This window comes from Columba livia, chromosome 4 (assembly GCF_036013475.1).
Source record: "Columba livia isolate bColLiv1 breed racing homer chromosome 4, bColLiv1.pat.W.v2, whole genome shotgun sequence".
Lineage (NCBI taxonomy): Eukaryota > Metazoa > Chordata > Aves > Columbiformes > Columbidae > Columba > Columba livia.
In genome coordinates this window covers 39,306,161-39,322,411 of record NC_088605.1, presented here as the reverse complement: position 1 = coordinate 39,322,411, position 16,251 = coordinate 39,306,161, and the positions used below count along the sequence as shown (strand labels likewise).

The 16,251-nt window shown below is 36.3% G+C and overlaps 1 protein-coding gene across 2 annotated transcripts in view; it reads left to right on the top strand.

Moving 5' to 3' along the window:
• The window catches only part of GALNTL6 (polypeptide N-acetylgalactosaminyltransferase like 6), a 457,687-nt gene that overhangs the window by 201,022 nt on the left and 240,414 nt on the right, over window positions 1–16,251 (top strand). For both annotated transcript variants that reach the window (XM_065061335.1, XM_065061334.1), the window contains exon 4: window positions 2,345–2,511. In XM_065061335.1, the coding sequence (XP_064917407.1) occupies window positions 2,345–2,511 (167 nt within the window). The remainder of the gene's footprint in view (window positions 1–2,344; window positions 2,512–16,251) is intronic.

Sequence of the window (16,251 nt, the reverse complement as noted above, 5' to 3'; positions counted from 1 at the left end):
GGCTTTATAGTGATGTTCTGTAAGTCTCATGTCAGAGAGCAAGGGGCTAAAAATGAGCAGAATTAAACTTGCTGAAGAAAGGCAAGTGGGCCACTGCTATGAAACCTAGCAGACTGTCTTAACAAAAGAAACAGTTGAAATTTAAGGTTTCATTTCTGTGAATTTGAGAATTTGACCATCTTTCTCAGAGGAGTATTTTTGTGGTTTGTAGCTCTTATCAGAAATCAATTCATATTTCGCAAGGTAACTTTGCAATGACTATGAAAGTAAAAGTAAATATAAATGGGGACTAGAGGTTTAAGTGGAATTGTGAAGACATATTAAGAAAATGTAAGGTATTTTCCTCTTTTTTTTAACTATGGCTCGCATTTAAGGTTAATGGAGTAATCTGTTCTGCAGGAAGAATGAAATGGTTTGAAACTGACTCCATCGATGCTGCTTCTCCTCATCGTGAAATTATTCTGAAACCATCAATGAGAATATCCAAATCCAATGACCTTTCTCATCCATATACACTTAAGGTTACAATATTGAACTATACAAATACACAAATTTCAGTGCAACCTCTTTCAAAAGAAGTTATACAGGAGGCTAATTGTTACACAGGAAGCTATTTAAGCTGGAGCAACATTCTTATTTAAAAAAAAACAAACAAACAAAAAAAAATTCTGATATATTTGGGTGTTTTGGGTATTGTTTCCTTGTCCTTTATGCTTTAGACATTACAGTCTGCTCATTGCAGGGGATTGGACTAGATGAACTTTGAAGGTCACTTCCAACCCAAACTATTCTATGATGTCTTTCTCTTGTGTTTATGTGGTATTTTGGGGTTGTGTTTGTTGGCTTGGGGTTTTATGGAGATGGAGAACTTATTAGTTTTAAAATCATGCTGGGAGTTAAAAATGTTAAAGGAAAAAACTTGCTTTCAGGAATAGCATAAGAATTACATGCATGTGTAGTAAGTAGTTGATTTGTTCTGGTCCAAGAAGCATTACTGTTGGCAAGCAGCTGGCCAACAGTAGGTGGTGGTTTTGGTGGGTGGCTTTCTTAATTTGCCAGCTGAAACAGCTACATACTAACAATGGGCTTCCTTTATTTTACTTTTTTCTACAGATAAGAAAAAAAGAATTTTTACTTAATTCTATTGTTGCAGTGTTTTTTTTCCCCCCCTCTCGAAGTGTTAGAATATATACTTAGCCTTTCCTGTCATTAGGCAATGAGTTGTTTTCTTCAGAATATCCTTGCAAATGTATAATTTCCTGTATAATTTCTCTAGTATGCATGTATGTTCCATCAGCAAACTACTTATTAAAAAGTTTCAAAAAGTATTATTTATGCAAGTTGATTGTCGTTAAATTCATTGTCACCATGGTTTAGGAAGAAATCACTAAATTACAAAAGTAAATGCTATTTTTTAGGAAAGCATTTTAGGAAAACTAGTTTCTTTACTCACAACTACATAACAATTAATATTTTGCAAATACAGCTGTAGTAGCTGTGAGTTCTTATTATTTCTTTGGAACACTGGTAGCTGCACAGTAAATTGGTAAATATTGATCTTTAAGTGACATTTATAAAGAGGAAATGCAAACAAAGCTGCAAATGTATGTAAATCAACATTATTACCTACAGCAGTGTTTGATATTCATAGTTATTCTTTCTGAAAAGAAGCAAAGTACGGTTTTGTACCTAGAAGTTGTAGATCTAAACTTATTTTGGTTTGTGTTGTTGGTTTTGTTTATTTATTGGAAAGCTGACATGTTTCTGCTCTTAGCAATACCTTTATCAGCGTGTGACTTTCTCTTGGGGAATGCAAATGCCATGTTAGTGACAGAGGAATGTGTCCCTTTTTCCACTTTTTTAACAAAACGTGAAAGATGTGATCCTATCGGTTTCAATATCTGTAACTTTATTCATTAAAGGTTCTCAGCTATTAGAAGAAACCGAACTGCAAGTTCATTTTTAATTTTTAAAGATTTTTCAGATTTTCTTTTCCTTCATATTATACTTCAGAAATCTTTCTGATAATAGGACTTGTGTTCTGGATATAATATCATAGAATATATGTCCTCTGTTGTTTCACAGGAAAAAGTTTCTAGTGAAGGAAAATAATCTAATTCCAACCAATGTGGTTCAATTTTGGTTTTGTTACTCAGATTTATTGCATGCTATAAGCAATATAAATATTTAAATTAACTAGTTATTTTTATATGAAAGTATGCCTTGATTATGCTGTTGGATTTTATACCAGAATCCATGATGGCTGAATGGTCAAAATGGATGGCAGCATATGTCAGCTCAGACTTTTAGATATGCTTATAGAATTATTTTCTTCTCTTTTCAGCTGTAAGCACAAGGTGTACTTGGAAAAACTACCCAATACAAGCATAATTATCCCATTTCATAATGAAGGCTGGACTTCACTCTTGCGAACAATACACAGTATTATCAACCGCACTCCAGACAGCTTGATAGCAGAAATTATTCTTGTAGATGACTTCAGTGACAGAGGTAAGGTGCAACTGATTTTGTTTTAACTTGAATATTTATAACACAGCATGGTCCCTATAGGAACTAAAGGGTAACAAGAAGTGAGGAGACAGTAGCTGCTGGACTGATTGTCTTCAGTTTGGTTGCTAGCTGAAATAAGCGTGTGCAAGTGGCTTTTGTTTTACTTGCATGAATACCGGAATTCATGTCCATGGGAAGAAATTGTGAACTGTTCATTGACCTTCATTATTATACTATTTTGAATATACTATTTCTGAAGTACTGCAAATTTAAGTGTTTCAACATCTTTTCCTTAGGCTTTGCTTTCACTGAGAAAACCTATTAACTTGGGCCAATTTGGATGCAACTCAAGATTTAATGCTGAATTTTTATTGAGTTTGACAGCTTCATATAGTGATACAAAGTAGCCATACAGAACAATTAAGCTCTCTTGAATGCAATGTGAAAAACTGCTTAAAATAGTTAATCAAAGTTTACATCATCTATGTATAGTAAAATTAAGAAACCTGCAGCTACTTAATGAACTTTGTTATCATTACTTCTTGAATGCAACACAAATGAATGTTTTGCTTCCTTAAATGACGTTTAGTATTTCTTAGGTAAAATTTGTCCACAACGATGAAGAACAGGGAAATGCTTTTTCTTCCAAATTTCTGTGCATCTTTTAGGCCATTGAGCATGAAGAGCTTTGACTTTTCTTTGGTGCTTGGAGTTTTTCTAGTTGTTTTTGTTGAAACATCAGTTGTTAGGATACAGGTGAGCCTTGTTCTGGGGTGATTGATAGCGAAAGAGAGAATCGCGTTCTTTGCTTATGTTTTAGGTAAAACCTTTGTCTCAGCAAGAAACTTACAGGGGCAGATATCTGACCTACTATTGTGAGAAGGCCCTGGGTGAATGAGAGGAATATTAGTAGAGTGCTGCAGTGGAATCATTTTTCTAAGATTTTTAACTTGATATTTCAGGGGTTAGAAAGATTAATGCTGCGCACATCTATCTTACCCTCTCATATCTGCCGGTTTAGTTGCAATATGTCCTTTGATGAACTGCCTCTCTATCTGTAATGCAATTTAAGTGAAATTGTGAAGTGAATACAGTTCTGGCGGTTCTATGTTTATAAAATCCAAACCATGGATGAAAGTTTTCAAAACAAGAAGTGTGAAGTAGCACAACAATTTTTCTGCAGGCTAACAATTCCCTAGTAGTAATCAACTTACAGGGAAGTCTATGAGTTGCTTGTAGAAGGTGTCTGACAAGGAAAAATGCTCCTTATATCAAGAGAGCAGCTATTGTGGCTATGCTAGCTCAAAATAGGGATATTGTAACATTTTACTGACTATTGTTGCTATACTTTTAAATGTGTTTATGTTTTAGAAAGCTTATCTGCTTTCCAGTTATTAGAAAAGGAAATAATACCAGTAAACAGGAGTACTGTAACTTCAGCTGCTCTTTGCTTTCCTGCTGTAACTTAGGTTCTGCTGCCGGCTGAAAATATTTTGGGAGTAAATTTTGCCTGTAATACTAATTCCTGAAACGCTATAAAAATCTCCCAAATGGTCTTAATTTCCAGTTATATAAACCTATGTGACTTTTCAGTGGAACAGTTTTCAGCTGGAAGAAGTGGTTCATGTAGGATAGAAATGCTTAACGTATATATTTGGTTTGAAAATGTGAAAGAAACCTGTTCAGAAGGTTTGTATGGATCTGGGCCTAGAACTGTTGTACCATTAGGAAGATTTACTTATCTGCCTTTTAGTATTATTAAAATAAAGATTAGAAATGTGGTTTTGAGTGGTTGCCAGTTTCGAACTAGAGCATATTTGGTACTGTATGTTATAAGAAGAGCAAACACAGAAGGAAAAAGTGGTGGCATCTCTATTCTGAATTGAGTAACACTGAATTTCAAGTCAGGTGAATCATTTTGATGCATCTGATACGTGTTTATTTTTTATATTTGTAATACTCTAAACTGTACATAACTGAGGCTATATTATGTTTTCTTCTGCTCTTTTTTTCTTTTTCATGAAGTGGCTGCACAAACTAAAGTTGGTTTATTTTATGTTGAAAAAATGCTGACAGAAATCTATCCCCTACGCCTCCCAGTTGTTCTTTATTTGAAGTGATTGAATAGATGACTTGTTTACTCTTATTAGTCCTTCACCCTTTAGTTGTTTTTTCTTAGCCTCGTGAGAGTAGTAAAGCAGTGTGGAAGACATTGAAGACAGATTAGGTCAAAAATTTAATGTGTGTTCTGTTGTCAAAACTGATAGAATCAAGCAAAGTTTACTACAGTATTGCAGCAGTATAGCGGTTAGTGATAAATTGGTATCCCCTTTTATCATTAAATAATTTCTACACAAAGCTGCATATGTCAAATAGCTGGCAAATGGCTAATACTTTATTTTGCCTAGTCAGTTATGTACCATTTAAGTGAGATTGTGTGTGTTATATTTGTTTCACAACTTTGTATTATAAAGACAGGGTTTTCTGCTAGGAACCTAAATATTTGTAGATGAAAGTGAGAATGGGATATTTCAGTAGCACTGTTATTTTAAAAGTAGTGATAATATGACAGGTGTTTTTTCTCTAGGCTTTTCTATTAATCAAACATTTCTTTTTTACGGAAGTCTAAGAAGTTGTTACAAAAAGCCAGTCCCTGTTAGAAATAGACTAGATGAGAAAAAGTAGTATCTTGAAAGCTGTGTAAAAGATGGGTAAAAATGCTGGAGCCTTTTTTGTTTTCTTAACAAATGCAGATACAAATAATGAAATGCACATAAAGAACCTTTGATAATAGATTATAAAAAAATATTATAGTGCACAGCCAGGTACCCTGCAGTTTGCTGGTTTGTTTGCAAAATTACTTGTGTGCCTTCATTTTATTTGTATTCACTTCTTCAGTGTTTGTGATCGAAAACTTTAGATAATTAATGTATAATAGTCACCATAAATTATGACATTTAGATGTTACAAAAATAAAAGGACAGCTGGACCTTTTTAAATATCAATATAATGCAAACTAGAGACGTGGTATTAAGAGAGAGGTAAGCAAATGTTATGAAATTTGGAAGTGCAATATTTGATTATGGACAAATTTAACATAAAAAAATACATTAATATAAAAAGCCCTCTGTGACATCCAGAGGGAAATGTAGATTTAAATATAGGTGCCTGAAGTTGCAAAAATACCTTTATAATATATAGAGAGTTTGTATACTTTAAAATGATGAAGGAATAGGACGAAGAAAATTGATCAAATTGGTGGAACTCTTTGTTTCAACAGAAGTAACATTTTTGATTACATTGTAAACAGAAGTGACCGAATGAAGGTGATGAAAGGGAACTGAATCTTGAGTTTACAGTTTTACTAGACATAAAAGTATTACATTGTCACTTAACAAGCTCTGTGAAAGAGAGGCAAGTATTAGACTTCTATTTACTTTGCCTTAGAAAGCTATTAAAAGGGAACTGATTATCCTGGCAGACACTGAAATTTAAGAATGTTTTTACTCATCCCAACTGATTGTCAGTTCCTCACTAGAGACTTCCACTGAATAACTGGATTGTACGTCCAAGTACCAAAGCTTTTTCATGGAAGTTTAATGATACACATACCTTTGCACACTAAGATGTGCAGAATTTTTCTGATATTGTGGTGGAGTTTGGGTTGCAGTTCCAATACCTGATTCACACAAGCTCTGTATTGCAAACTCTGTGTAAATTAAAGACCTATCCATTTCATTAAGTGTCGTCTACCATAGAAAAATTAATACCTTTATGGTGGAGGTACCAACACACCTCTGTGTCAGGTATATCTGCAGTGGCTTTGTGTGCACCTCTGGTGTTATGTGCCTGGTTTCTGAATACATGAGGCTTGTGGAAAGTGGTGGGGCTCATTTTTTTTTTTTTTTCTTATTCTGAGTCTTTTTGCGCAAGGGAGTTGTGAAATGCGGGGGCTGGATTGCAGGTTTGTTTTGGGGATGCGCTGTTTATTGTTGCCATGGTTTGCTCTGAAGTTATGGTCTGATAGACAGATCTCTGAAAACATAGCAAGAAACAGAATGTGGGCAACAGTTTTGGAGGAAAGGACAAAATGAAAAAGGAAGCAAGTTTTCATTTATTCCATTATGGAACAGCTTGCATTTACAAAGGAATACTAAAAATTCTAATTAAAACTTTAAAACTTTCGGGCAACATAGATTTTCATAATTAATTAGTTAAACATTTAATGTGGGTTGCAAACACGTGATAAGTTTGTATGTCAACCTTTATTCCTGTTGTGTGTTAATGACTTTATTACCATAGTCAGGCCTGTGAACTAACACAGCATGTGCTTCTGCATGTAAAATTGACTTACCAAGCATTTTTACTTCATGATTTTCTGTTATAGCATCTTGTGGCAGAATACAAACCCCCCTCTCTCCCCCTCCCTTCCGTCAATATGGAAGGCATAGACATATCTCCTTTTCTCTCTGCTGCTTGAGGCTAACAGCTTCTTTTGTTTGACTCCAGAGCCCGCTGGCCAGGGTCCTTAAGAGAGAGGAGAAGGGAGCGCAGAGGCACCAGGGAGCCGCTGGGTGCCCACGGCCAGTGTGGGGGATGTTTGGAAGCTTCAGGGGGGGTGCAGAGAAGCTTCTGGAATGCCTACAGTCAGATCTGATCAGGCTGTAAAAACGGGATTCTCATCGAGGACCGCCCGTTGCGCGATCCTCTTGGAGTTAACAAGCTGAGCTGCTGCCGCCAGGAGCCACTTCCCGCCCTCCCCGGGACAGACACTCCGCTTGCCTTGCCACCACGTGTGTGAGTAAAATTAAGCTTCACAAGATTGCGAGTGCATCTACTTTCCGTGCACATTTGCACGTGTATTTATATTTTCCGTGCACATTTGCACGCGTACTTTCCGTGCTCAATACGAGCATAATCACGAGTGTATTTTCCTCCTGTGCTCCCACAATAAGCATGTGTAATATTCCGTGCATATTTGCACGTGTACTTCTCCTCGCAGGATTGCAAGTGTATTACAAATTTACCCTCGCAGAATCGCGAGCGTACACTTTCCGTACTCAATATAAGTACGTGTATCCCTTTAAAATAATCCCACACCGTGTTCAGGCAAGCATGTACTCCTCCCTGACTCAGAGACAGCTCTGGCATTGTTTTTGGTGAAGCCGCATGCATGCACACTGTGGACCTCCTGTTGTATTAGTTGCTGCTCCTTAATAATTTCCTCAACTGATATCCGAACCTGTATTCAAGTTGCTTTGGAGTGCTAAAACCCTATTTCTCACTGGTTTAATAAAAGTTGTTTTGGACCCTGTTGTCCCTTAAACTAACCTCAGGATGCCTCCGTGACACATCTATTATAAGAAACAAAAAAATGAGCAATTCAACTGCGACAGTGAATTGATCAGCAGTAACAATTTTCAAGCAGTTTTTTAGTTTGCAAAAAAATTGGTTGGATTTGCCAAGAAAAAAAAAAGTAGCACCAAACATCTGCTTGTAGGACAGAACTAGTTTCTGTCACTGCCAATGAACTGGTGTTTTGGTGGAAAATGACAATCTGAGAAATTTTCATTCCCGTGTATGAGCCAGTCTCTTCTGATTTTGTCATCTATTACGTTCTCCATTCTCTGTCCCCTGGTTTCACTCAGTTTTCTGCAACACTACTCATTTGCTTCTCTGAATATCATACTGTCCTGTACCTGATACCATAGGCTTCATGCCAAATCTCTGTTCTGTTAATAGCCCAGATTAATAACGCGTGGGTCAGTCTACAAAACCAACCTGTGACTACTTGATTAGGGCTTGTTTCAGTTGATCAGTGAATTGCAATGCCAGTGATGTGCTTGGTTTTGTGTGAACATGTAGGAAGATCTGCTCTGTGGCTCAATTACGCTAACAGCCTACCAAACCCCTTTTGGCCTTATAGAGGTTGTCTAATTTTTGTTTTACTTTTTTTAAAACCGTAGTTCTGTGAATGATATTAGTGATATCTAACAATAATGGTAAGGTAGTGGAGTTTGTGCTAAAAGCAAATCAGCTCTATCAGAGTATTGGATTGCACAACTTCTCACTCAAGAAATACGTGCTGTTAGTTGCATGAAGATTAAATTCCCTGTATTTTACTTGCAGACAGATAGTTTATGTAACATGTCACTTGTGATTCCAATTTATGGATGCTTGGCTTCAGATCATGGCTGGATATAACTTTTCTGATGAAACGAAAGTGAAGGTTTTATTGTGTGAATGACTATCTTGTCATAGGAAGCCTCTGTTATAGACAGCAATTCTCTGATATAGTTAAAGCTCACTTCAGAAATTGCCATTGTTGTCAAAATATACAACATTTAACAATGAAAATTGGAAGAGGATGTTGTAATATTGTGAAAGGCAATCTCAACCAAAGAAAATGCTTTTAATTCTGTCCCTTTCCTTATGTTTAGTGGCCTGTTTTTCAGGATGGTATGTAATTGTTCAATGCCTTTTAACAGGAGCTCTTTAAATTACACTAGTAATTTTGTTTTATTAAATGTTAATAGTTCTTCATCTTTATATACCAGAGACTATACTTTTTAACTGATGTCTGCTTATTCCTGAAAACTAACCACCCTTCTCAAAAAATTATGTGCCTGTGGAGATTAGGGCACCAAAGAGAGCACTTCCAACAAGGTCCATGCTGAACACGTCCAAAGGAGCACATAGGCACGGCTCTTTAATGGTCCTCCTGGAGCTACAGTAGAACAAGGAATGAAGTGTTATTAATTGCTAATGGGAAGGTGTCCGGGATTGCCTCCTGGTGCTGTACATTCCCAAACTGGCTGCAGCCAGGAAAATGTTCTATGATGTGCCTTTTCTTTGAATAGAAAGGGTATAACTAAAAAGTATTTGGTGGGAACGTAAGTCAGAACCTGGATAAGACATGTTGGAAGTGTGAGTGGAACCTTAACTGCCATCTGTGGTATGTGTGGAGGCAGCAGTGGTGGCAAGTGGAGGGGCCAAGAACCATGGTTGCTCTTGAGGGCAAGTTAACAGCTGCCTGAATATGTATGGCTTTTCAGAAAGCTGAGAAACAAGCTTTTATAAATATAGAAAAATAATTATTTGCAAGTAATTTTATGGCAATACTTTGTGACAAATTGCTGGATTTGTAATTGATGGTCTAAGGGCTTTTGTTTTGTTTTTTTTTGTTGTTGCTCTCCATGCCGCGATGATATGAGATACTGGGCATTGCTTATGTGATTAAAATACCCTTCGGTGACAGAAGGGACAAAAAGTAGTGGGAGAAGAAAGGCAGAGCCATAAGCATCCCTGCTTCTACACGTGTTGCTATACTTAAAATGGGTGTTCCAAGTGTCCAACTGCTGATGAGTAAGGTTAACGAGCTGGGGAGAAATGCTGTGCTTATGAGATTGGGCTGCTTTTGGAACTGAGACTAGCTTGACTGTCTCTCTGACAGTATGGTGTGCAGCAGAAATATCTGTCATAGGAGACCTGCACTGCTGCAGCTTTCTGCTACCTGCATAAGATGTCTCATGGTTAGAAGTTTTTCCTGTTGTATAAACTTCCACCCTCTGCACAGTAGGACAGACTGTAACAACTGTTGAGAGTTAAAAAAGAATGGGATAAAGGTGCACAAAAATCTGTCACCTCGACTGAGTCCTAAACTGAAATAATTCAGTTGAAAATTAAGGCTAATCCTGTTCTAGCTTTACAGATGAAAACAGTTTGTTAGTGCTGTAGTGCGTGAACATCAATATTTACACCAGTGCACTTAAATCAAGCTGACTTAAATATACAACAGTCCTCTGGAGAACACTAGTCATTTGGTATAGTCTAGAGAGATCTGCTTCATTTTGAAACAGCTGAGAATGAAAATATAACTAAGCAGTGAACACTGAATTTGAAGCACATTTCCTCTAATAGAAGGCATGAGCATTATCTTTTTCATCACTACATTTTGTGTATCCCATTGACAAAAACTTTGAGAGATGGCCAATGTTATTGCTATACCAGCAGCAAAATCTGAGTGTTCTTAAGCAAACTATATTTCTTATGAGGCTGACCACACTATAGGGTTGAAAGTTGTCTTTTTATCCAAAGTTAATAAAACAATACATCACTATACTGGAGGAGGGGAAAAAATACATAAATATATAAAAAATGCCTGTTTCATTTCCTCTCTAATACGCTCACACAGATGTTACTTGAATTTTATTTAACTTGGACATGCTTCTGGTCAAAATAAAGTACTTTCAGTGTAACAATTACAATTTAAAAGATAACCAAGCATACATTGAAATAAACTTTTTTTGAATCTGTAATACCAAGTTTTCTGTTCTTCTCTGTCTGTTCTCAGTTTTGATTATTTAATATTATGATTTCTACTATGGGGTTTTTATTCAGAAATTGCAGAGTACAGGCTTTTGCCTTTAGCTCCTTGATGTAACTTGAAATAGCAGTTTCATTACTGAAGGCGTTCTGACCAGACAAAATGGCTTTACCAATGGGAAAATAGGTGGCTGCCCTGAGGTTGAGGAGAGTTGAGCTCAGAAAAAAAAAAATTGTCATCTTGAAGGCATCTGCAGCCTATCTCAAAATTCTTTTCATTTGCTGGAGTGAAATAATATTGCCATGTTGTGATGAGAGAGGTGGGAAGAACTTCAAGTAATTGAAATTGTACACTTCACCTAGATGGAATTGACTGGGAGTGTGGCTGCTGTGGGTGAAAGTGAGGAGCCCTCCCACCCCCCAACGCTGCCTGCACTCAGGCAACTCAAATACAACTCAGCTGTAAAAGTGAAAACTCCAGTCATGCAATATTAATATGAAAACAAATTTTTACTTTTCACATAGTTTCTTGAATTGGTTATAATAGATAAGCAATTTTACTTTTGAGTACTTGTGTAGTCAGAATACAAAGATTATGTTTCCACAAGCTTTGTATTGGTCAATCTTTCTTGGCTTGCCCAATCTATGAAATGGTCACTGGGTGTGCACTAAACTGATGGCTGTAGGCTGCATCCATCCCTTTCTTGTGTGAACTTGTGAAGAATTTTTAAGATGGAGGCAAGGTGGTAGCAGTGGGCAGCCTTTTCTCAGCAAGATTGTGTCAACTTCTGAAAATGTTTATGCCATACTTTTATGGAGTGTTTTTCATGAGGTGTCTGAAGTAGCTTCTGAAATAAATTAGTAAGTGCACTGTGAGGAATCTTGAAGTACTAGAAGTACATTTATTTATGTAGTAAATTAAGTGCATTATAGTTTGGTGGGGTTTTTAATATTTTCTACTGTGCATGTCTGTTTTGATTTAAATTTCTTTAAGGCTAAATTGAATTATGTCTGAAATTAAATTACTATAAAATTCTTCATGTGGAATGCCCAAATTTGGTCTCATAAATATGAAAGAAAATTTCTAAACCTGAGCAAACATTGGTTTCTACATTGGCTTTTCTCTCAAACATCAACTGTTTACTTTCCACTCGAAAAAACATTATTTTATTGTAGTGATACATTAAACAACTTGACAAGAGACTTGAAAAATTAGCTCATGGTTACCTTCTTCAGCTGTGATAATTAGTGAACTATTGAAAAGATGCACATTAGTACCTGAAAAATTGAAAAAGATATAGTCCTTACACATTTCCCTACATTTCCTCCTCTCTTTAGTGTTATAAGTTTCAAGAATTTTTAAATTATCTTTTCTTGTAATGTCAAATTTGATGCTATGAATTAGGTGATGTTGGGGATTCAATTGGCATTTAGCAATTCTTATTAGCAGTTAGTAGTCCAAATGTCTGACTTCCACAACTTCAGTGAGTAGTGTAATGGAGGTGTTAACTTTTACATCTTTGGATGATATGTCTCCTGAATAAAGTATTTAGTTTGAAAACCTGTGGTCAGATGATGTAGAATAGCAGTAGAAGTTCATTGCTTTGGACCTCTTGCAAACAGTCCATCTAAACTGAAGTAATTTTCTGAGTGGTTATTTTTTATTAGGTGTCAGGAGTACAGGCCTGAGAGCCTTTTTGTGAACTAGTCAACTAGGTTATGCCCTAGTATCAACATAAAGGGTTCTTGCCAAACATTAGTTGTTTGTTGTTTAGAAGCTTTATTTTAATTTAAAATCAGATCTTTTGAGGTCCCTTCCAATCCCTAACATTCTGTGATTCTGTGAACTTGTGAGAAGACTCACAAATCTATTACTGCTGTGACTGTAGTACATGCGTATTCAGCCTGCTAACACAGATGAGAAAATGGTTATAAATAAGAATGATTCTCAGTTCCTCAGCACAAGAGAACAGGGACATTCTAGGCCGAGCCCAGTAAAGGGACAAAAGGATGATTAAGGGACTGTAGTATCTTTCATGTGAGGAAGGCATAAGACCTGGCATTTTTCAGCCTGGAGAAGGGGGGATCTCATTTATTTATATACGTACCTGAAGGGAAGATGAAAAGAGGATGGGGGTAGACTCTTTTCACTGGTGCCCAGTGACAGGACAAGAGGAAAAATGAGCACACACTGAAACACAGGAGGTTCTGTCTGAACATCGGAAAATGCTGCTTTTTTTTGTTCTTTGAATGTGAGCATTGGCACAGGTTGTCTGTGGAGGCTGTGGACTCTCTCTCCTGGAATAGTGTCTGGATATGGTCCTGAACATCTGGCTGTGGGTGGTTCTGTTTGAGCAGGTGGGTTGGACCAGATGACCTCTGAAGGTCCCTTCTGACCTCAACCATCCTGTGAATCTGTGATTCTGTGATGATCTGTTTCGGACCTGACTGTTGTTTCAGTGTTAGCCTTACTTTAAGTAACTCATTATCTTTTTGTTGTACACAGAAAGGGCTAGCAGCTTTCAGTTTTCAAAGTTAAATGCATTCTAATAAGGTGTGACAAGCTTTTGAATTAACATGGTAATAGTCTTTCCAAAGATGGTAGTTTGTTACAGTCAGGGTTGTCTTAATTGCAACATTTGAGTTCACCTAAGTAGACTAAAAAATTATCTTTCTCCTTTCCTGAATGCAGACTTTAAAGTAGGCTTATAATCACCTAGCAAAATAGTAACATCCTTAAGAGAACTGGCAACAGCATTGTGTATGCCATGAGTTACATTTTATGCAACTTAAAGAAAATAACTTGAGACCCTTTTACATTATCTTACTATATTGAAAATGTTTAGTGGTTTGTTTTGTCCTTTCTTCTTCCAACTTTGCAAATCATAAGCAAGCCTGAGATCTACTAACATTATTCCAAATATATTACCAATAGTATAAATGAGCTGTTATTTTCTTGTTCATTTGCTGGTACCAAACTTGGCTTTCAGGTAAGAAATAAGGGGATATAGTATAAGGAAAACAATGAGATGACCCAAGCAGGAAATTATGATCGACAAATCAAAGAGAACTTTCAACCCAGAGTTCTGGCAGCTAAACAAAAGCCCTTACAGTCAGATACTGGATGTAGATAACTTCTAATAACTTCTTTGGGAGATGGCTGGGAGAATGTTGATGTGGTTGCTAACTATATGCATCTTTTCCAAACTAAGTGCTGGTGTAATTTCTAGACAGCTTATTATATGTAGGATTCCTAGTGAGTGTTTAATTTTAAAATCTTAACATGGCCTAGGGAAAGAAAAATCCTATAATGACTTTAGCAAATGAATGCCTTCAAAGCTTTGTGTGTGAGGAACAAAGGTTTGTCCTGTCCTATTAATTTGGTAACCCTGACAAAATCAGAAATGTTTAAAGAGCTCTAATAGCTATTCTGACCTTGCTTCAGACATAAAGTAAAACAGAAAATAATTTCAGTTTCCATTAAAGCTCTGGTATATTTTATTTCTGTCAAAACAAACAAAAAAAGCCTACAGAATATTTTCTATGAGTATTAAAAGAGCTGCAATTCATTTGTATTCATTTAATCTTGATGCTTCTCTGTTGAGATAACACAATACATAATTTGACAGCATTTGTTTCTGATGATTCTTTCCTGGCTAATGGCAAGCAGTTCTGCCATCATCTGTGTATGTATCTAATTTATTTATCCTGCATAAATGAAGGCCCTGTTGCCAAAAGCATCTATTTTGTTTAGTGTTGTGTTTATGCAGTTTTTTATTTTGTGCAGTCAGAAATCACAAGTGTACTTATGTGTGTTTGTTCATTGCTCTGTGCATCTTGGATGTCTCACAGGGGGCATTAATGATGTATGGAATTGTCTAGTTACAAATCTTCTTGTATAAAAATACAATTATAATTTTGATTAGCCTGAAAAGGAATATTTTGTTATTCTCGGAAATGACTATCCAGACATTTCAGTCAACTTGGGGGGGCTTTTCTGTATGTGCTGTTTTCCCAAATTGAGCTCATGAATCTTTCAGGCAGATGGACAATTTTATGAAGTTTATGAATGGCTGAATGCTTTAATGGATCTGTCATGCACAGTTTGTTTTTTACATGTTAACTGATTTGCAAACAAAACATTACAAACTTGTATCTAGTAATTATAAAGGATTTATTTTAATAAGACTGGATCAAATCAGGCTTTTTAAATTAGAATAAGTTCCAGATACAGTGCAAGATTTTGCTGCGGAGTGCCAGAAGCAAAATTTGGTATATGCCATGAGCTTTTGAGAATTCCTCTCTGCCTTACCAAGTTACAGATTTTTACCTGGGATAGTGATTAATTTTATTTTCATTTGCTTCCTTTTAATCCTGTTGTATGCTTATGCATTGTGAAAGTACACGCTTCACAGGGTGGCTGCATAATTCCACTGAGACAGAGAGAGCACACAGAGGCGAGCAAATCTGTTGATTTCATTTATGGTCAGTGATTTAGCAACCATTGTTCGCTTACTGTAGGAACCCCCACATCTGCAGAAATTCAAGAATTCAAGAAATCGGCATTAGGACAAATGCTTCAAACCTGAAGTGAAGCTAATAATGAAAACAAAATTCATGCATCTGACAAAAAATAAGGCAAAAAAAAAAAAAAGTGAAAAATGTTTATGAAAAGCTAGTATGTAATGTAAAGCTTGTTTGAAGGTAGTATCTCCATTATTCCATAATGTAACACTGGCTGGAGAAGTGACCAGACCACGCAATACTGAGAAAGGCCAGACTCCTGCAGTGTTTTGGCAAAGCAGAGTGCACAACACAATGTGGAAAATTCAAACCAACCATTTAGAACAGGTAATTGTTGGGGGTTTTGCTTTTATGTGATGGAGAGTACACTTCTAATTACAGTTGTAAAATGTACTGCAAATATGTACATGGCATTCAGGGATGTGGCTTTTCCAGTCTCTGATGATTTCTGGCTTTGGAAGCTTGACTGAGTGTTGGTATTGTCAGAAAGGTGTTGGGGGGTTTTGGATGGGTTTGGTTTGGTTCTCATTTGTTCTGTTTTTTTTTTTTTTTTTTAAGACATCAGCTAATTTCTGTTAATGGAAAAGTATTCTGACCTAGCACTATATTTTCTAGCTCTGAAAAAAATAATCAGAGGGGATGTAGAATATTAATTTACAGACAAAATGTTGATCCTTTACAAGGAGCCTAATAATCTTTCATAGATAGAAGTCTTTCAACAAGTCTGGAAGAGGTTGTCTGGCCAAGGTCTCTTTTTTCCCCTTCGCTTGAATGGAAACACATCTAATTTAGGAGACAGAGTTGACGTTCTTTGTAAAAGTGCACAGATATCAAAATAGCAAACTTCTGGCTTTAGATTGAACAGGATAGACATGAGTTTGTTGTCTTCCT